The 23,837-nt window shown below is 38.1% G+C and overlaps 1 protein-coding gene across 3 annotated transcripts in view; it reads left to right on the top strand.

Moving 5' to 3' along the window:
• Positions 1-363: 363 nt before the first annotated feature.
• LOC137291843 (coiled-coil domain-containing protein 24-like) overlaps positions 364-23,837 on the top strand; it is a 129,319-nt gene continuing 105,845 nt past the window's right edge. Inside the window, exons 1-2 of one of the 3 annotated variants that reach the window (XM_067823387.1) lie at positions 364-502; positions 18,480-18,682. In XM_067823387.1, coding sequence (XP_067679488.1) covers positions 18,509-18,682 — 174 coding nt within the window. In that variant the 5' untranslated portion in view covers positions 364-502; positions 18,480-18,508. The remainder of the gene's footprint in view (positions 503-18,479; positions 18,683-23,837) is intronic. The other 2 variants (XM_067823388.1, XM_067823389.1) reach the window with 2 other exon arrangements.

Genomic DNA, 23,837 nt, shown 5'->3' on the forward strand with positions numbered 1-23,837 from the left:
GATTATTTCGAACGCTGGTTGGACACAGTCAATTATATTTGACGTACAGAGGTGTACTGTAGATACCCGGGCTTGTGTTTTGCTATACTCAGCAAGGTCGGATAACCCCGAAAATGTTTAGTTGGAGGAACAAATATGAAAAGTCATATGAATGTCATAGTCTGTAAAAAGTGTCGGTTATTTGCTAAAGAAAGATCTCTGTTACGCAACAAAAGCAGCGAATAATGTTAATGGCCAACACATGTTCAGAAATATTATCCAGCCCATGTCGGCCTTCTTTCTGGTAAACTCAAAAGATGCACGGTTCTCTTTCTGTGTCTACACCGGACAACACAGGATACAGTGAACCGGAAGTGCACAGTTGACCCGACACCGCAATGTAAACAAAATGGCGTCATGGAATTCATGACAACATCCCTGTCGATAATCCAGTAGGAAAATAACGTAAGAATAATAACTAATTACATCCAACGAATTATTCCGCATCTCTGAAGGTCTAAAGGTAAATATTACACGTTATCGGTGACTCCATTTCCTTCATGTTTCTTGTTAGGCAAAATCTTCTTGTAGTTAGGTGCGCGCACGAGTTTTCCTGTTATGATAACAACTGAGATGTGAGCATCTACATCATAGTCGATCGATCCATAGGGTATGCCCCTATACTAATATAAGAACAAGGTAATTCACCCGCCATATTGGTGACTTCGATAAACTTCGATTCTCGCTAATTTCTCGCTTGACATGGATAAACAGGGATATATACTGAAGACGGAAGTTACCCCTATGAGAAGAGATTTTCCAGTGCCAGCCTGTCCTAAAACAACTACATTTTGACCTTTTCTTATCAATTCATATGGCAGTGTATGTTCAGCGGTTAAAGAGTACATTTCCAAACATATAGCATCGATAAGTACCGAGTGATCGTAATGTGGGCCAATCAGAGAGCTCGGTTGCATTCGGTGTGGAGTCCCCGATCGAGTAACGTAAACATCCGTCTTAAGACATGCGATGCCGGTCAATAAGCGGTCAAAGCGGCGTAATATGGCTAAATAAAAGTTTTTTTATGAAGGTGAGCTATAGTTGTAGAGCAAAAGGGAATACTTACGTCGCGGATTATAGGGCCGTCTCCTATTGTCGTGGGTTTCCTATTTACTACTTTCATACATCTAATGTTAGTGGTGTAAGCATTCAAGTGAACTGCATAACCAACAATTTTAACTAAGAATCTGACTAATGACGTCACTTCTGCCCGGAACCGAACCCGGGTTGTCTGGTCAAGAATCTTCTGTCTGACCTCAGTGCTACTGAGATTGGTGATCGACAGAGCGGAAATTATTGTATTTAGCCGCTGGTTCGTAGGCTCACGCGTGGGTTGTATTGTATTAATTGATGAGCTCATTTTAGAAGTCTCGCTGGCTCCGAAGAACAGTGGAGATACACTAAGAGAAGAGGGTGGTGAGTTCATGAGATTGAGCCTCATTCGCCATGAATTTTTATTTTTTTTCCGTTACCATGTTGACATATGGAGGTAACACTGGCATAACAACTAATTGTAGTAAATGAATTGTGATGTCGTATTCTGTTGGTGGGTGTGAAATTTGATTGAGCGATCACCTGGTGTTCTTTTCCCGTGCATATGATGATTTTGGTATGAGTTGCTTGTATCTAATGATGTCCCATGATTTAACGCTTTTTGAATAAAACATACACGTTGTCGTCATTCCCATGCGAGACCCTAGCTAACTGAGTGTGGTCCACATTCCAAGTGTGAGAGAAAGACAAAATTTTAGAAGCCATGTTGTCATCCTCTAGTTTAGACATTCCCCCTAATGTAGTACGAGATCATGAGCCCTCTTCTTCACCGGACCCACTTTTGGATTTTTTTCCTTCCTTATCGTATGGTGACATCGACCCAGGTCAGAGAGTGATTGACGACTTGAACGAGGACTCACTGGGCTCATCAAGCGTTAGTGACTGATCGACTGAACGACGAACGAGTAACTGTCAGCCTGGCAATTGTTCAGTGTCCAGCACAGGTGTATCTTTTTTACTGACTCAAAATATTAACACCAGCAGTAATAGTACCAACACTGCTCCCGTACCTCCTGCAAGTCCTAGTACATCGTCTCCTCCCGTTCAAGCACGCCCTAAATGCATTATTAACCTTCTGAAACAAGCCACCCCCGTAAGTGTAACAACCCTTTCCAGTCTGTCTCACTTCCACGCTCTCCCACACCTTCACCTGTTGATGTAACGTCTCCCAGGGCCTCGTCCATCACCTCGGGATGTTACACGTTCTAGACAATTCTAAACACATAAGTGCCAGTTAGTACTTGCTGACAGTTAGGACAAGTTGCTTGGGTTGGCAACACCCCGTACTGCTGGCAAAAAGAAACAGCGCTCTCGGTGGTACCTAAATGTGAAATTAGAAAGAAAAGATTCATGGGGGTTGTTCAGCATTGGAACGTGTAACAACCCGAGGTGCTGGAGGAGGTGCTCTGGAGATGTTATGAGGGGGTGTGAGGTGAGACACTGCATCAACAGCTGAAGGTGTGGGAGAGCGTGGAGGTGAGACAGACTGGAAGGGGGCTGCAGGAGTTAGGTGCAGGTTTTTTTTATTAGACTTATGGGGACGGCTTGTTTCAGATGGTTTAGCAGCTTTTCGGGTAAAGAAGTTACAAAGCGAACGGGATGTTTAATATTGCGTTTGGAGCGTGCTGGAACGGGTGGAGATGACGTACTAGGGTGTGCAACAGTGTTAGTACTATTACTGCTGGTGTTAATAGTAAGTAGAAAAGATAAACCTTGCTGGACACTGAAGAATTGCTGGGCTGACTGTCACTTGTTCGTCGTTCAGTCGATCGGTCACTAATGCTAGGTAACCCCGGTGAGTCCTCGATCAAGTTGTCAATCGGTCTCTGACCTGGATTGATGTCCCCATCCGATAAAGAAAAAACAATTCCAAGAATGGATCTGGAGAACTAGAGGACTCATGATCACGTATTGTGTAAGGAGGAATGTCGGAACCAGAGAATGTCATGGCTACAAATTCTTTTAGTTCTCTGACACCGGGAATGTGTACAACACTCAGTCACCAAAGGGTCTAGCATGGGAATGATGACAACGTGTATGTTTTATTAAAGGTCATATATACTCTAATAGGGTACAAATGCAAAATCACTTGCTGACATCATTATAAATGAAACACCGCCGTTAAAACTACTCATTTAGACCTTTAATTAACTTAAATTGACCTTTTTGTCAACAGTGCACAATTCTCAACCAATCAGAGCGGCGCATCTCCGTGACGTAATTGTAGGTATAGAAATGAGGGTCTGTGCAGTATTCATCTACATTTCAGGGGTTAAACTATTTCGTTTACAGGTTTGTACAACCCTGAAATCGCAAAAGCTGTTGTGAAAAATGAAAGCTATATGCTCTCACAATGTACTATCATTTAGTTTTGTCTCCTGCTTTGCTTAGTTTTCGAGTTACAACCCTTGTTTTCATAGACGATTCTGTCAAAATCACTTGGTGTTGCTAGGTTGTAATGCGTGTTAGGTGGTATGAACCTACACGTTATTTGTCATCATTCACTTGATGCTCAGTTAATGAATTTATAACAGGTATAATTAGTGGTAACGCCACTTAGATTACCTGACAAAGGCCCCCATTTGGCATTTCTTGTGTCTGGATCGATCAAAGGATTAACTGATAAGACGCTGATTGATTAATTAGTTTTATGTGGATTTAAATGGGGGATTTGTCAAAAGGTAGTGTTTATGTACGTACATTTACTAATCTATACGGAATACACTCTGTCGTGTCAGTGTCTATGTAAAAACAACACCCTTCTTTCAAAGGATTAACCGCCAATTCATTGATTGATTGCTCATTATTGGCTAACTAAATAACTTTTTTGAAAGAATGACGCACATTATGCAATTACAGTCAGTCCGCGATAATCCGGACACTTCTGTTTTTCATCAAAAACGTTCGGATAGTGAAAGGTACGGGCTACTGAAACGAACTTTTATGAACACAACTACAGTAGAGTTACTTCCATCTGACATGGCAATACAAAAATATACGAACGTTTACAAGTTTCAAAAGACTTTATTACAGTTTGTAGACATAACAACTTGAATATTCATATGATAACCAATCAGTGCGTATAATCATGTCTGGATAGATTATGCATACAGGTAACAAAACTCACTTGTGACGGTAACAGTTCTGAATGGTGGAGCTTTTTACTTCGGACCAGGCAGTTTTCTCGGTGTAGTTGCCAGGTGTGTTATCTTGGGTGACCAATGAAACTATACAGCAGTGTGAAAAACCTGAAACGATACATAATGTTTTTGTATATTAGACTGTTAAAAGACACATCACTTGGGAAATCTGCAGATGAATTATATATTACTCGTTTTTTTATGGATATTGATGGATACATTCCTCTAACCAGGTAAAAGCCTGACATTGCTCCTATAACTTTAATTTTAATATTTGCATTTTTGTTTTTATTAAGTTGTTGTAGCTTTCAACAGAATCAATGTTTTGGTCATGAAGTGTGATGATGCAGACGACATACACTAGGGCGTGTGTGCGAATTATGATTCATATAGGCAAACTATAAAATGTCTACAAATTACATTCCTGTTATACATTCGCAGATCGCTTCTTTTTATTAAGTTTCAAATGCATACAAGTATGATTATAAAGAAATTAGGATTATGAGACCAAGTATAAAGGCGTATATTGACAAGTGTCTACATACTGACTACATACAAACCAAGTAAATTTAGCAAGTGAAGAAAGTTATCGCGCAGTATTTTCACTTAGACACTGACCTCGCTTAGGTTATGTTACAAGTTGTGTCATGCAAACTCCTTTTGGTAATGATTCAAATACATATTTAACTACTAGTAGAAAGTAGTTTTGATTTTCTTACTTAATGAAAACAAACCATAATCTCATTAATTCAAATGGATTTGACTTCACGATTTTCAAAAATGGCGGCGCCCTGTCTGAGGATGAATGCTATTTAAGTTTGTTTTCACCGACTTACAAAATCAAAATTACTTTTCACTGGTAGTAAAGTATGTATTTTATTAATGGGCATTAGGATTTTACATGACATTGCTTATAGCATAACAATTTCACTCTTGGAAGCGGTCAATATAAGGGGTCAATATAATATTACTTACGATAATATTGTCACTTCGACCACAGCCTCGTTTCTGAGGAAGAAAGCGTTATATTCATGCAAAATCCTTTTGGTCAGCAATATGTAGTAAGCAGTCTTGATTTTATAAACTCGATGAAACTTGAACGCCATTTTCTATCCCAGAACCGTGGTAGGGGGCAAACCATCCGATTTAGTATATACCACAGGCTTCCACAACGCTCGCTTTGCTCCCACTAACAACCAATTTAAGCACAAACTATGGGGTCCGGTGGAAATCTGTGCATAGTGACACCATCACCCGACCCGGCAACACAACAATTCGGCATGTCTTTGGTGACGTTGAGGAATCAGCAAAATGACGAGCTTCCTACACATTTTCTATACAACAAACTGAAAATTGTTCCTATTATGACGTCACTGTAGGGCTCTGACGACAGAGTTACGTAACCTGTCTGCGGTTTCATTTGCGGGTGAGAGAGAAGCAGATGGCTTTTTAGCAACTTTTAAGCGCTTGGTATTAATTAACCACAATTTTTTTAAAAAAAAAAATGGTGTTCCGTTTATGACTGACCAGAAGTCTTTCATATGCAGTGATAAAAAGAGTAGCAAAATATTGAGTTTAGTGGTCCTTTCAAAAGCATTAGATCATGTGACGTTATTAGATACAAGCAACTCATGCCAAAATCATCATATGCACGGGAAAAGCACACCAGGTGATATCTCATTAAAATTTCGCACCCACCAACAGAGTATGACAACACAATTCATTTAATATAATTAGTTGTTACGCCAGTATTACCTCCATATGTCAGCACACGGTAACGGAAAAAAAATTAAAATTCACAGGATACGAGGTTCGGTCTCTTGAACTCACCACCCTCATTTATAAGTGTATCTCCACTGTTCTTCGGAGCCAGCTAGACTTCTGAAATGAGCTTGTTAATTACAGTACAACCCAAGCATAAGCTTACAAACCAGTGGCTAAATACAATAAGTTCCGCTCTGTCAATCACCAATCTCAGTAGCACTGAGGTTATACGGAGGACACTCCACCAGACGACCCAGGTTCGGATCCCAGAAGTGACGTCATGTCTTTCAGACTTAGTTAGATTCTTAGTTAAAATTGTTAGTTGTGTAGTTGACTTGAATACTTACACCACTAACATTAGATGTATGAAAGTAGTATGTTAATTCACAGGAAGTTGCCTGTGAAGAGAAGAGAGACAGGCGGAGCAAAGCCGGAGGAAGAAACACGGATACAAAGTAGAAGGACGAAGGCGTTTTATTTTTTATCACTGCCACTCCCCCCAAGTTTTGAATATTACCCCCAAACTTCTAAACCCCCATTAAACGCTTTAACCCCCCTAAACTTTATACCAGCGCCCCTTTTCATCGGGCAATAAATCCCTGGGACCACATTTCTCACTAAAAAAGGAGGGGGCGGTATGGGCGGAACTCTTTCCAGGCCACTTTACATAATTTCCATAAGTGTAGCATTAATAATGTTCATGAATTAAATATTCTTAAGATCCAAGTCAAATATTGCGCATTAGTAAGAAAGCATCCTGCCTCCAATCACACAGTTTCTGCTTAATTTTCCATTGCTTTTTTGTCCAGGAGCAACAATTTAGTCTACATATGTACAGTGCCAGGAACTCCTTGCACATGGCGACTTTATGCATTGTGCAGCCATACGTAAGCTGATAAACATGATGTCATTAGTTAACCCCCGGATCCCACAGGGACGAATATATATGTCCTTCCTCTTCAACCCTCATTTTGAAGTCAAGTAAAATTCTAAATATAATTTTTACAGAAATATACTTCACAGTTTTGAAAACTACAGGAAATTTCCTGTTTCTTGATACCATCCACTCTTTTCTCAGACAAAGTTAAAAATAACCTCTCAAAATTGGCTTCATTGTAGATGTCGCCTTCTTTCATGCTGTACAAACTCGATATTAACAGTGTTATTTGCTGTATGTTTTGAAATGTGAAAATTGGATAATTACTGGGATTTTTGAATTTGAAAAAAAAAGTATTAATGATCACTGATATCAAGTTTTCATGTAACCAGTAATGATAATTCTGAAATGTTGCTGATGAACCCAGAATCGGTTGGGATGTTTTAGAAAATACCCTTACAGGAACACCGAAGTTCGCTTTCTGCCATATTGGATAGTGTTTACAAAATCATGCTCCGCGAAGGCCGGTATTGAGGTGCCAGTTACATGTATTTTATATAGATCTTTGACGAATGCACCATTGAATTCATACATCTTTGAATCAAATCACAAATGGTCTTTTTCACCAATGCTAAATGTCTAGGTAGAACAAAACAAAAGACACTGAGTGTGAAAACAAAACGCTGTGCTCAGAAGACTGCATTTGTTTGAAATGTAAACAAAGAAAAATTGTGGTTTTACACTACTTAGGAATTTCGGAAAATTCATCCAGCTGTCTAATCATTGCTTACAATAGCTCAATATGTTTAGAATATGTAGAGGAGGAGTATCATAGCACATATCAGGCAATTTCTTTGAGGTGAAGGTCAGTTGAAGAAGAGTAAACACAATCGCCCTGTCATTCCAGTTACAGTTATTATGATGTATACTTTGCATATTGTTTGAATATTTGTTCATGAAATTAATTTCATTGTCTACATTTAGCCTTGTTCAACATCATATCATACTGATTCATTATCAGTGTTTTCAAGAATACAAAACAAATTATGATGGCAGCATATGTAACTCAAACAATATTTATATGAAAATTGTTTAAAAATATATAAACCAGGTCATGTCTTATTTGAACAAACCTTACTGTCCATATTCTAATAATTCCCTACTAAAAAAAGAAGATCTTTTGCTACGTTTCATTGCATACCTATGAAGGGAAATAGCTACATAATCTGATGAAGAAAAATGCTAAATGAATATTCAACGAATGTTCAGGTGTTGTGAAATATTATTTTTCATTAACATTAAAATGATGCCAAACAGCTGCGTGCTTTGCTCACAATAAGATACACAGTTAAATCATCTAATTGTTGATACCTTCAGGACATTATGTTGATGGTAAAACCATTACTTTTATGTTTTGCCAAATGAATGTTGAATTCTGCCAGAGCAATGGAGACCTTTCACACAGTCAATGGAAATTGCGTGAAATATGTACAAATCAGCAAACCATTGTCATCTTTTTCTGACGTCACAAAATGTGCAAAACATGCCATGACGTCAACTGAAATGTTGTATTATTTTCAGTAATTTCTCTACATTTGGAGATGTGACTGTTACTCCGTTAATAATGATGCAAAATTAGTCAAAATACTTCTACACAAACAGGAGGATATGAAAATCTAAGAACTCATGTATCAGATAGGGCCATCCAAATCCCCATTACTTGCTTTGTCATGTAGTACATTGGCAACTTTTCTTATAAATTGTGAAACTTCTAAAACGTATCCACTCACATTTGGGAACTTTGTACTGGAATAGTTTGCTTCACCATGAACAAAACATAACGGAAATGTAGTGTCCGTATCCACAACAAAAACACTCCATGCAATCTAAGTTCTCTCCATGTGATCTGAGTTACATTGGCCTAGTGTTAAGCATAGCAGAGTTATGCCCCCTTATCCTTATACCTGCATGGCCCTCTGTTGCTGTTTGATGTCATAGAAGAAAATTGACTTCTGACATTTATTGTAGGGCATTTTTTATTTTGTGCGTAAATAAATCCATTTCATATACAATTATGTCTTGCAGATATCAAGCCATATTTTCTTCTCTCGCACTTTCCGCAGAGATGTCAAAGGACAAAAATCATAAGAAAAAAAAGGAATTAACACATAGAAAATTCTGGACCACATTTAGCAGTGTCTCCTTCACATGTACAGACATGTACAAATAGTGGAGTTACGATGAAGGAGGGGATGTTTGTACACCTCAGCTTCTAAATGCCACTCAAACAAGTTATGAATTACAATAGTTCTTAAATGAGTTCAAAGCATCTTGTAGCCCCTTTCGCAGTTCATCAAATATAGTCTGATGTAAGTAAATAATATTCAATATCATTTATGAAAATTTAACAAGATAGTATATATATATATGTAAAGAAAGTGATGAGAATACAGGATGTACATTTGTAGATACATGGATCTTCTACATGTTTCAATCGTGTATCTTCAGGGAGAATGTGTGTGTGTGTGTGCGCGTGTGCGTGCGTGTGTGCGCGTGCGCGTGGGTGTGGGTGGGTGGGTGGGTGTGTGTGTGAGAGAGAGAGAGATATCCTGTCTTATCTGTCTCTTACTTGCTTGACAACGATACAAGAAGCTGTATCGAAACGTCACTCCAGCTGGTTAAAGAAGTTGCTCATCCATAAAGTTTTTGTCCTTCTCTGATTCACCAACTTCTAAACATTCCTCTCAAAGAAGTCACAGAGGATTTGTCAAAAGGCAGTGTTTTTGTGTGTAGTATAACCAGGACATTTAGAGTTAGAAAGTTTATAAAACATTGATAAATATATAAGGAGAAATTATCAGTAATCAAATTTTATGGATTCACGTTTCCCGGGGGAAATGGCTATTTCTCTGAAGTAACATAAAACTAAGACCTTGTGATCATACATGAGTAGGCAAATGGACATTCGGATATTAATGGTCAGTGTGTCAATAAAAGGGACACGCAGAGGATCGGAAATAATTTGTTTAAGTATCTTCTGGCGCCTACCAGTCTGAAATATTATTTGATATTTTGTCAGGTATGTCAATGTTTGGTTGATGGACGGCTAAAAGTTGATTAACGAAGATGTTTTACACTGGAAGAATTTGATGGTACCGATAAAGTCTCGGAAAGGGACTAATGAAAGTAACTAATTATTAAGATTGGGTATGAGTCATTTTTGTATGACGTAGGACATTATTTCGGGGGGAGGAGCCTAAATTGTCACGACTTCTATTTTGTTAGTTGTCCGATGAGTGGTGCGCGATTCTGGGCCCCACCGTTGACTTGAGAGGTTCTCTCCGTATATTGAGAGAATGGCTCAGATGAACTTATAGTATCAGAAGTTGTGCAAGAAACCAACAAGTTCTTCCAGGACGTTGTAAACTAATGTTGTGTTTAGACCAGAGTCTAGGAAATATTTGAGGACCTTTGTTTGTGAAAAACTATAACCAAAAATAAAAGGACTTGAACGCCAAACTGGACTTACCCTCGAGTATACCGTCTAGCTACATCATCCCCAGTCAAAAAGTGGAGGAAATACAGATTGCCTAGGGAGAAGGGTATAACACCCCGACACCCTCAGGTAACAGATGGTGGAGATGCTTCAAGTTCTCCGTACCATGCTCAGGTTTTTTCCTGTTGTGTGAAATGTTATGATTTTGTTGGACTAACAACTCAAGATGAAAGGTATGTGAACTGTTTCTCCTGCTATGGGTATGTGCTATGTGGATCTGGAAGAAACTGTTGCCATTCATGGGAGGTTATGTACTGAAAAGGGTGAATTCCACCTTCATCAGTGTGAACATATCTCCACATGCCTGATAGTGAACAGTAACTCTATGGGCATCGGGACTTATAGATTTCCTGGACAGTGTGGTCACTACCAGAACAGTGTTATTGATTTCCTGGTGTTGGACAGTTTCAGCGGGACAGACCCCACCCCAGCAGACTACTTGTGTGATTAGTAACTTTCTTCTGTGTTAATTGAATGTGTAGTATGTGTTCTGTGAAACTCTAAATCTGACTTTTATCTAACTTTGTGACTATTGTTCGTACCTATTATGTATATTTCATGTCATCTGATGATAAGGGTACAGTAGTTGAGTGTTCTACTCCCATTAACCATACTGAAGCCTCAATTGATCTGCCAGCATTCTTACCAAGTTTCACTGCTTTAACTGGTCATGTTGATAGCTCATGTTAGGTTGTAGATCTAAATCTTTGGCCCTTAGTCACATCAATCTAGAGACATTTTATCTAAGTGAATCAGGGAAGACCAGTGCTTGGTTGAAACATAATGAAACGTTTATATCTCTGAACAATTATTCAGATGAGGGCAAGAAGGGAAATTTCAATTTGCAGTAAGATGAAAAAGCTTCCAAATTGTTCAAGGCAAAAGACTTTGACAATGATTCATGGGAGTAAGTAAAAGCTGCTTTTCTTGCTAGGTACATGCAGAATTCTGTGAAAATGTATGATAGCTTAGATAGATTGTACAGTAGGATGCAGGACTCTGAGAACTTTGAGGACTTCATAAAAGATCTAAAACATGAGGCCAGAGGTCTTGATCAGCTTGACGATAACTTTGTCAAGGATGCTGTGATAAGGAACGCCAAGCCTCAGATAAAGCAGTTTATCTTGACCAGGCCTCACAATACAAAGGATGAGGTGCTTGAGAGTGCTAGGATGGCAGATGCTGCTTTTGCTAGCACATTGCCCTCCTCGGGTAAACTTGTGCAGCTTATTGAGGACCTTGAGGGAGAGATACTGTTCTTGACTTTGAGGGAGAACTCAAGGGATCAGAGGAACAATTCATATGGACAGCATAGTGCTACTCCTTGCCAAGTAACATTTCAGAGTGATATTCAGGATATCAGCCTCAAGAGCCTAGTGGAACACAGAACTTTTATTGCTCTCAGGGACAGAAACTATGGGCTCTGTATCAGAAGCCTCAGTCCATAGACAGACTTTGGTACCATGGACCATGTGGATGGTACACAGATGCCAAATCCTAAGAGGATATTCAGAGGTTGCGGTAGGACACATTTTAGTATGTCTGAGTGCACTGCTGAATTATTACGGTTATTATATTAAGTTATTGATATGGTAGGAAATTAAGACTACATTAGGTGATTCTCAGTCAAACTTTCACCAAAGTCACAGTGTGATGCTATGTGCTGAAAAATTAGCACAAATTAACAAATAATGCTGTTAACACCAGTAGGCACAAATTTACAACTGAAGATAATCCAGAGCCAAATCACAGTAGGATTAAGAATGGTGATTTGAGTGATGATGTTTTCACAAGTAGTGGTTAAGATTCAGGGTAATACAATGTGCTATGTGACTCAGGTGCTAATTTGAGCTGCATGAAATAAGATGTTTTCTTATCTAACGAGAGTGAGAACACATTTCCTATTACAAAACAAGTTGCAAGGACATTGGTTGGAAAAGATAAAAATCAGTTAGATGTATTAGGTATATCTTAAGAATTGGTCAGGAGTTTCATGGCCATTCAACACTGTACTGTTAGTTTCATATTTTTTTTAAGTAACAACTGTTATTGACATAAGTTGCAATAGACTGACTCAGAAACTTATACTTATGGATTTGGAAACTCAAGAGTACATTGCTTGGTCTTTTAGCAAATTCCAGTCTCCAGTACAGAAACAACTGAGTCCATTACAGAATATTTACATGTGTATGGTCCTAATGTATTGCCTCACCTGTAAATCAAATTGAATCATTCAGATTGATGAATGCTACCAGTCATTAAGTCGTTAAAATACTCACTTAGGCAGTTATGTAGGTAAAAGAGAAAGTTGTCTTGGATAATATGTACAGTGAGACCAGTACAGCAAACACTCTCTACAAGTCGACGCAGGTGACAGTTCTTTACCTACTAGTCATTGTGTAAGAAACTATGTGATATGTCCCAACATGGTTTTGGCTATGCACCCAGGTACACAAAGTACTTGCCTCCATGTTGGATACACGAAGTGACCTGTCTTTGCAGGTTGGTTCACCAAGTGACGACTCATCCCTCTGAGTAGCCAATTGGTGATGCAGGTGGCAATGTCATATTGTTTAATAATGAACACATAAACACCATACATGTCAGTGATGACATATGCATGTCAATAGGTATGACTACAGGTGAGAGTTTAGGTATGTCCACAGGTATATCATCAGGTGTTGCAGGTGTATTAATAGGTGATTTGCTTTAGACAAGTAAATCCCAGGTTGTACCACAGGTGCAGTTACTTGAATCTCAGTATGACAATATAATAGTTACTGCAGGTGAATAACACTTTTCGTAGCTGACGCTGACATGACGGTCAAACTATAGAGTGAGTCTCAGTTTTTGTAGATATTAAAACGGTTAAGGGAAACTCTATCAAATTTGGCAGGGACTGTGGTATGAAACCAGTAATGCAACGGATAGCAGACAAATCAAAGCAGTAGACAATGCATGTTGTATCACACGGGTAAAATGCACAAGGTCAGTTATCTAGATGTCTTAAAATGTGAAATGGTCCTATGGAATTTCTTCCAGCAGAAATAGTGGAGGATTTCCACATCAGAAAGACAATGAAGGGAAAAACAAAACGGAAGCGCAAGTCCAAATGATAGAGTTCCTGATCAACATGTTCCTAAACTCCGTGTATGAGATAGTTATATTTATTTTTTTGAAGTCCCAATATTATTATGACACGTGTCAACTTATATGGGTACCCAAAGTTATGAGAAGTGATATGGAAAAGTCGCGGAGGGACGTGCCCGCGCACACGAGTATTGATGTATATGAAGCAGAGGGACATTCCTGCGTTTATGAGTATTGATGTATATGAAGCAGAGGGACATTCCTGCGTTTATGAGAATTGATGTATATGAAGCAGAGGGACATGCCTGCATTTATGAGAATTGATGTATATGAAGCAGAGGGACATGCCTGCATTTATGAGAATTGATGAATACGAAGCAGAGGGACATGCCTGCATTCGTGGTATATATAAAAGCTCAAAAGAGTCTAGAGATGACTGACTCTCTCTAGTGTGGGGTAGATGAACATCTACCTCAGGTTTCTGAACGATGAGGACAGTCGAAAGACTAACGATGAATTCATTCGGGACGAAGGACGGAGTGTCGATCTGTCTCGTAGCCTGGGTGAAGACCTATAAATCGGTCGTGGAGTGTAAGCGGAGGCCAATTACATCGATGGGTGACAATTTTTTTTCTCGCCTGGTCAGAGGCAGTTGTATATGAGACGTACAGAGGATTCAGCTGAATATAAGTAGAGTGGTTGATCAACCAAAATAAGGGACTAACATAGGAAAGATTACCTATGACTGGGACTAACAGAGTAAGTGAACAAAACAGTTGGACATTAAATATTAACAAGGCCTTTATGATGAAATATTTGACTGACCCACGAGTACTGCGTATTATTTTCTCATGAACAGAGACCGTACGAGCAATGTGCACTGTTCTACAGTCTATTTGATGTAGTAAACATCCCTTGTGGGAGAGTGATATGTTGTATGGTATATTGGTGACGACCAATTGGGATTGTTGGATATTCGTTTACTCAGGAGAGATATTGTTTCATTAGGATAAGGAGAAGGAACAGAGTATTTGAAATCAGGAGATTTTTTTTTTCAATTGTTGATGTTTCACTGGACCTTTCAGCTTCAGAACTTCAATACAACGTAGATAACAGAACTAAATACCATTGACAACATGTTCCTTACATACCTATAAATTTCGCTGGGGTACTATCTTTAGTCAAAGGGGAGTGAGTTATCTTTATGCACCAAACTCCACAGTATCTTACATTGGTAACAGAATTTCATGAAACTATAAACTTCCAAAGGATAAGAATACTTAAACACTACACAATTTCGAAGGTATATTTCATCAGTCAGGACAGTACTGTTTATGTCACAATGATGCTCACTGCAACATCCAGTGACAAGACCACTTAACCATATCAAGTAAAGTCATTCCTGTGAGTATTTTCTTTTAGTCTTTGAGAGTTGTAAAATTAGTGAAAGACAAAATAATAATTTACCTACACTCAACTGGTCATCTCTCTACGGATAACTAGACTCTGATAGGGGACATGCTATGGCTATTATGAACTTCATATCTTTTATACGGACACTTAATTGGACACATTATTTCATTCATGTTCGTTTCCCTGATACATGGACATGAACAATACCCAGTACTTATTAATGAGTCAGGTAGACTTTCTGCTCCATCACCTTGTGTAACAGTAAAGAAAGAATACATAAAGTTAAATTCTTGTTAAGTTTCTTTAAAACAGGAGAACATTGTAATGATTTCAGCACATGTGACTTAGAAAAGAAACTCACTCATGATAACATAAGTGAACTCAGACATACTAGTGTCCTCATGTATTAATTATTCCATACTGTATTTAAATGTTGCATGCTTTGTGAATTTATAATTAGAATGTGTAAAATGGTGTTGTAAAACTATTGTAGTCTGTGTGAAAAGAAAAATGTGAAAATGTTCAAGAGTCCAAACAAGAATTTTTACCTGCTTTTCGATTTATACTGACCTTACAACACATCTGCATTGGCTATGTTCACTGGGTTACTGTTTCAAGGTTATTAATTATTAAATGACTGTTTCGCTTCTCAGATAGGTACAACCAAAGACAGATCCTATCTGAGACATTTACTTGTATTTTGGCATTTTGAGTTTTCGGGTCCTCAGATATATAGGTACTCTGTTGATATTGTGTCATTTATGTATATCTTAATCTTTGCTATTGCTATGGATATGATGTTTATATGTGTACGATGAAACTTAAGCCATTTATCAGTCGCATGGGACATGCTCTCCAACAGGAGGGGCATGTATAACCAGGACATTTAGAGTTAGAAAGTTTATAAAACATTGATAAATATATAAGGAGAAATTATCAGTAATCAAATTTTATGGATTCACGTTTCCCGGGGGAAATGGCTATTTCTCTGAAGTAACATAAAACTAAGACCTTGTGATCATACATGAGTAGGCAAATGGACATTCGGATATTAATGGTCAGTGTGTCAATAAAAGGGACACGCAGAGGATCGGAAATAATTTGTTTAAGTATCTTCTGGCGCCTACCAGTCTGAAATATTATTTGATATTTTGTCAGGTATGTCAATGTTTGGTTGATGGACGGCTAAAAGTTGATTAACGAAGATGTTTTACACTGGAAGAATTTGATGGTACCGATAAAGTCTCGGAAAGGGACTAATGAAAGTAACTAATTATTAAGATTGGGTATGAGTCATTTTTGTATGACGTAGGACATTATTTCGGGGGGAGGAGCCTAAATTGTCACGACTTCTATTTTGTTAGTTGTCCGGTGAGTGGTGCGCGATTCTGGGCCCCACCGTTGACTTGAGAGGTTCTCTCCGTATATTGAGAGAATGGCTCAGATGAACTTATAGTATCAGAAGTTGTGCAAGAAACCAACACGTTCTTCCAGGACGTTGTAAACTAATGTTGTGTTTAGACCAGAGTCTAGGAAATATTTGAGGACCTTTGTTTGTGAAAAACTATAACCAAAAATAAAAGGACTTGAACGCCAAACTGGACTTACCCTCGAGTATACCGTCTAGCTACATCATCCCCAGTCAAAAAGTGGAGGAAATACAGATTGCCTAGGGAGAAGGGTATAACACCCCGACACCCTCAGGTAACAGATGGTGGAGATGCTTCAAGTTCTCCGTACCATGCTCAGGTTTTTTCCTGTTGTGTGAAATGTTATGATTTTGTTGGACTAACAACTCAAGATGAAAGGTATGTGAACTGTTTCTCCTGCTATGGGTATGTGCTATGTGGATCTGGAAGAAACTGTTGCCATTCATGGGAGGTTATGTACTGAAAAGGGTGAATTCCACCTTCATCAGTGTGAACATATCTCCACATGCCTGATAGTGAACAGTAACTCTATGGGCATCGGGACTTATAGATTTCCTGGACAGTGTGGTCACTACCAGAACAGTGTTATTGATTTCCTGGTGTTGGACAGTTTCAGCGGGACAGACCCCACCCCAGCAGACTACTTGTGTGATTAGTAACTTTCTTCTGTGTTAATTGAATGTTTAGTATGTGTTCTGTGAAACTCTGAATCTGACTTTTATCTAACTTTGTGACTATTGTTCGTACCTATTATGTATATTTCATGTCATCTGATGATAAGGGTACAGTAGTTGAGTGTTCTACTCCCATTAACCATACTGAAGCCTCAATTGATCTGCCAGCATTCTTACCAAGTTTCACTGCTTTAACTGGTCATGTTGATAGCTCATGTTAGGTTGTAGATCTAAATCTTTGGCCCTTAGTCACATCAATCTAGAGACATTTTATCTAAGTGAATCAGGGAAGACCAGTGCTTGGTTGAAACATAATGAAACGTTTATATCTCTGAACAATTATTCAGATGAGGGCAAGAAGGGAAATTTCAATTTGCAGTAAGATGAAAAAGCTTCCAAATTGTTCAAGGCAAAAGACTCTCTCCGTATATTGAGAGAATGGCTCAGATGAACTTATAGTATCAGAAGTTGTGCAAGAAACCAACACGTTCTTCCAGGACGTTGTAAACTAATGTTGTGTTTAGACCAGAGTCTAGGAAATATTTGAGGACCTTTGTTTGTGAAAAACTATAACCAAAAATAAAAGGACTTGAACGCCAAACTGGACTTACCCTCGAGTATACCGTCTAGCTACATCATCCCCAGTCAAAAAGTGGAGGAAATACAGATTGCCTAGGGAGAAGGGTATAACACCCCGACACCCTCAGGTAACAGTAGATTTACTACAAAAAAGAAACTGCAGTTAACATGCAAAATGTTCCCAACCCAAAACAGGACATATATTCATGGGATGCACACATTTGCAGCACTAGTGAAAAATGTTAGTCTTGTCTAGAAAACCGCAAGAGACTGTGTACATATCTTTCTTTCTTCCTACTTTTGATTATATTTTTGGGGCAACTGTACAGATCAGCATGCTCTTACTTTAGAAAATCTTCATTTAGATGACCAGGGGCAATTGCAAAACTTCTCTCACATCATTGTGAGAAATGCAAGAACACTTTAAACAGCTAACACTTTATAAAATGTATCATCATGTATTTTGAGACTGTATGTGTAACCTATTACCCAACATGTGGGAGCAATTAATTCATATCCTTTATACGATAGCACTAACTTGCAGAACACTGACTGCCAAGCAACATGATATGCCAAGTCATTAATCATTGCAAACCCTGATTGCTTCCCTCATTAATGAATAGATGTTCAAAATGATTTGCCAACTTCTTTTGTCTACTTGTAACGATGACAATTTTATGATTGTTATGTTGCTATGCTATTTATGTGATAAAATGCTCACCAACCCAGTTCCTAAAAATACATCTGTTTGAATTGTACTGATTGCTGATATATAGATTTCTGTTAGATTTATTTTGCACTTGTATTCAGAGGTTTGTATGTGTATCTTTTTGTGTAAATATGTTATCTAATTTATATTTTCAGTTATCTGTCTCACTTTAGGGACTGGATAGATGGCCAGTATGTCCGTTCCTCCATTTGAAATTTCCTTTGGAGTGCAAAGTTACAAACCACCGCTGTCACTATGGAAACTAGTGGAAGACGTTGTCAGTTCACACGAGCAAGCGGAAGTTAAGAGGATTTTGGGAGAAAGCTTTGTTGACCAGAGTATTGAACTTCATGAGGAGGTTTGTAATTTCGACAAATCCAAGTTGATCAAACTAGTATCAAATTAAACATACCTTACACTTTGATATCTTTATGCATCTTTTTGGAAACATAGATAAAGCTAGACATTGTTTTACAGGTTCATGGGCTTGTATAATTAGGGAATGGAAAGATATTTGGTAGAATTACACACATGTGTCTCATATAAATATAGATATTGACATTTTTGCATCACCTACAAAATGAAACCTACAGACATGATAAATTGTTCACTTCCTGCTATGAAATATTTTCTGCCATTCACTCCTCCTACAGTGAGGGTCAGTTTTCTGAATTGATTTAAAATACAACAGCACTGCAAATAATCTTTTGTTTACATGGCAAGAAATATACTTTCAGAAATTACACAGTTACGTTCATAATGTGGGGATGTCCTGTTGCAACATCAGCGATAACTTGAACACGAACCTCACAGTTATAAGTCTGTGTGGGAGGTTACCAAACAAGTACTACAGAAAAACAACTGTTTTGTTGCTCTTTCTCTGTATAATTCAAGTTTACACAATTGTAAATAACAATAAACAAGACTTTAGAAGGGAGATGGTCTGTTCAGCCAGTTATGATGATGCCCTGTTCACTAATATGGCATGAGTGAGTGAGTTAATGTTTAACGTCACCTCAGCAATACTGCAGCCATATCGTGATGAGAACCATCAATAATATACATAATAGAGAATGGTAAAAAATCTGTCAACGAAGGACAGTAAAACAACTAGAATATCACATACAGACATGTAAAACTAGTAATTAAATCTAAAACGATTTAACTCTAGAGGATGATACAATATAAAAACGGGCTATAGACCGCCAACAACTGAAGGTAGATCACCATACCAGGGTCCATGGGGACGTACAGTACCTTTGCTACTTGCATGGACCCTAGCTGGATTTACACCATCCGTTCAGCCGCTGGCGATTGTATGAAAGTTTAGCCAAATTTTTAAAAGAACAAAATACTACGTTTAAAACAGGGTAAGCAAAAATTAAACTGAGAAAAGTTTTGGGACTTACGTACCCTCTCAGGATGACAATAATTTTACGATAATTTAACCCCCTTTGAGGATACAGCCACTAACATTACCAGTTGCTAATTTATACTACCAATCATTAAAATACAACTATCTACAACACATTAATCAAAATTCAGTCATGAAATCAATTTCTTTTAAAACCCAATAATTAAATGAGCACTAACAGTGGTAAAAAGATCCTTAACAGTTTTGACATTGAAATATTTATCCCTTGTGATGGAGAATTCAACACAGTCACGCAAGATATGCTTGACAATGACTCTCTCATCACAAGGGATACAAAACGGAGGTTTGTCACCTTTCAACAGGTATGCATGTGTATATCTTGTATGGCCAGTATGACATTGTTGAATGATTACCTCCTCAAATCTGGACTGACAACCCAAGTAGGTATAACCAATGTGCAGTTACATTTCATGTAGTTTATTTATGCCTACTTGGGTGTCCCACTTCTTCTGCATCAGAACATGGATAGAAGATCTAATGGTAGCTGTATAATCTGAGTATGGAAGTAAGAACTGGTGTCACAGATTTGTTGAGAGCTGTTTTGGCAGCAAGATTGGCCATTGTGTTACCAGATATGCCTTCGTGACTGGGTAACCAACAAAAAATGATGTTGTATTGGCCAGTAGCAAGATCATTATATAATTCAATAATTTCTATTATAAGTGGATGTTTACATGATATGTTTTTAATAGCCTGAAGACAAGAAAGAGAGTCTGAAAAGATTATGTGTTGTTTTTGTTTTGGATGTTTCTGGATATATTTAAGAGTCGTTAAAATGGCGTTTGCTTCAGCTATGAAAATAGAGCTGTTATCCGGAAATCTAGAAGATATTGTTCTGGATCCAATGACAGTGGCACAAGCCACTGCACCACTGTCCTTGGACCCATCTGTAAATATGGACTTATATTTGCCATGTTTATGTGTTAATTGGTGATATTCCTGTTTATATTTTAATTCAGTAGTTTCTGATTTGTTCAATGATGTTAATGTTAGGTCAACATGTGGCCTAACCAACTGCCAAGGAAGAGAAGAAAGAAGACGGGAAGGAAATATACTTTCCATCTCGATGCCGGCAGAAGAAATAAATGGTTTAATTCTGTGCCCTAGAGGCTGGACAAGAGAAGACGTCTTGTTGTACAAATCCTCATACAGAGGACCAAAACACAGTTATATATAGGGCTAGTCTCACTAGAATAGAGTTTTGTGACATATTGTAACGATAATTTTATGCGACGCTGGTTTAAAGATGGTTCATCAGCCTCTACATAAAGACTGGCAACAGGAGAAGTACGGAAAGATCCAAGACACAGTCTCAGACCTTGATGGTGAATTGAGTCAAGTATTTTCAGATTGCTTTAGCAGGCTCCACCATATACCATGCAGCCATAATATAAGTTATCACATCATGTCGAGGGAAATACAGGGTTTTATCAGTCCCTTGTAAGGTTGTATTCCCCGAGCCTCCAACAACCTTACAAGGGACTGATAAAACCCTGTATTTCCCTCGACACGATGTGATAACACATTTATCAAGCTGAATGTTTTCACTAAAACGTTAGAACGTTTTGCTTCAATTTCTTCTTCTGATGTTGTGGCAAAACGTTTCATTGCTGCCATGTTGACACCAGCTAACCTCAATGCACTGCACGTTACTAAAGGCTTGTTGATGCACGCTTTTCTCACTTCGTGTCGTCACCGAGGCGTAGCGGGTTGATATGACTTTCGTAGCGGGATTACACAACTTTTATACTCCCGCTCGCGGATTGTGATGCATGTACGTGGTATTTTATCAGAGTCACCTGGACCAATCAAAACTCGACATTCTTACATGAGGCTAGATAATCCAGTTTGGAACGGATTAGTGCCCTGTATAATCATGATAATCGAAGGAGAGTTTTTTTTATCCCCTCCCCACTTAGTATTCGCAACAACTTTTAGCAAGTCTTGGGCTTTAGGCATTTTTTTTTCAAATACTTTATGTGGGGTAAAAAGGTCAAGTGTTGATAAAAAATTACACCTAGGAATTTAGCTTCCTTTACAACCTGTAAAGGTGTGCCATCTAAAGCTAAGTCTGGGTCTCTGTGAGGTTTGTATTTCCTACAGAAGTGTGGATACAGTTTGTTTTTAACTTTAAAAATTTAAATCCATTTTCTAACGACCATTTATGAATTCTATTTAGACATAAGTGTAAATGCCTTTCAATAGTATTCATATTTTTACAACAAGATGAAATGTTAAAATCATCCACCAAAAGAGATCCATCAATGGAATCATTTAAAATCTTAGAGAGACTATTAATTTTAATGCTGAACAATGTGACAGATAAAATACTGCCTTGCAGGACACCCTGATCCTGATAATAATGATCAGACAGGGTAGATCCCACTCGGACTTGAAACAGTCTGTCAGTTAAAAACTCGGATATGAACTTAGGCAAACGACCCGTAATCCAAAATCATGCAAATCTTTTAAAATGCCATATTTTCATGTAGTGTCGTATGCCTTTTCAAGGTCAAAAAAGATAGACACTGCATGTTGGTTATTGATAATTACATTTTTCACAAATGACTCTAATTAAACTAAATGGTAAATGGTACTGCGATTTTTCCGAAATCCACATTGAATGTTAGTTATTAAATTATTAGATTCCAAGTACCATGTTAGTCTGTTATTGACCATGTGTTCCATGGTTTTGCAAATGCATCTTGTTAAGGATATAGGTCTGTAATTCGAAGGGTTAGTATGATCCCGACCCAGTTTTGGTATGGGAACAACAATTGCTTCAAGCCATGATGGTGGAAAGTGTCCAGATGTCCAGATTTCATCAAATATGAATAGAAGAGTTTCCAAACATGGCTTCGGTAAGTGTTTCAGGAGCTGATAATGGATGTTATCAGAACCTGTAGCAGTATCATGAGCTTGCCCAAGGGCAGCATGGAGCTCATGAACAGAAATAATTTGTTGTAATCTTCCCCATTATCCAAATTGAAATTAATAGTTTTCTTTTCCTGATATTTTGGATTACTTTGATATTTTTGAAAATGGGGACTATAATTTGAAGAGGAAGAATGTTTAGCCAAAGTTTCACCAAGTTTGTTAGCAATATCTGATTTATCAGTCAGTAATTTGTCATCGTCTTTAAGATGCTGAATGCTAGATCTAGAACCCTTACCTTTGATTTTCTGGATCATGTTCCATGCCTTATTCATTGGCGTACATGAATTGATTCTAGATACATAATTTAGCCAAGACTGGCATTAATGTTGTTTAAAGGTACGTCGCACTTTAGCATTTAAGATTTTAAATTTGTTGAAATTATGGACCATAGGATGGCGACGAAAATAATTCTCCGCCCTTTTCCTTGCCTTCCTAGCTTGTTTGCAGTCGTTGTTGAACCATGGTTTACAGATGTGAGGAACCATAGAATACTTTTGAATACACTCATCGGCTATAGTGGTTAGTGCATTGGAAAAGCATTTTATAGGATCAGGAACACCATTAAAGAGTTCAGGTTGAAGTTTTTCTCTACATAATGTTATGTATAAAGACCAGTTTGCCTTTGTAAAGTTTCATCGTGATAATGGAGGAACATCAGTAGGGTTTACAGGTTGTAGAATGGTAGGGAAATGATCACGACCACTGAGGTCATCATGACCGTTCAGATTCAAGTGAAGAGTATGTGCCAGTACCAGGATGTAAATATGTTTTAGAAGTATCATTCAAAATACACAAATCATTGACGGACAAAAATTCTTCCAAAATCTTTCCCCTACTGCTGGTATGCGTACTTCCCCAAAGAGGATTATGTACATTTAGATCGCCCATTATAATACAAGGCTTTGGGAGCTGGTCATAGAGTGTTTGAAGTTCATTTTGCTGAAGAGAATAAGATGGAGGAATATAAAGAGAGCACAAAGTGAAAACAATGTGCATAGTGATACAAACAGCCACAGCTTGAAGAGGTGTTTTGAGAGAAACTTATGATTTGGCTTGCCACAGTTGACACTTCTGAATGATTCATTTGTACATTCAGAACTCTCATGATTGCCACCGCAACGGTATCAAACAGAACTCTTTG

The sequence above is a fragment of the Haliotis asinina genome, chromosome 7, assembly GCF_037392515.1.
Source record: "Haliotis asinina isolate JCU_RB_2024 chromosome 7, JCU_Hal_asi_v2, whole genome shotgun sequence".
Taxonomy (NCBI): Eukaryota; Metazoa; Mollusca; class Gastropoda; order Lepetellida; family Haliotidae; genus Haliotis; species Haliotis asinina.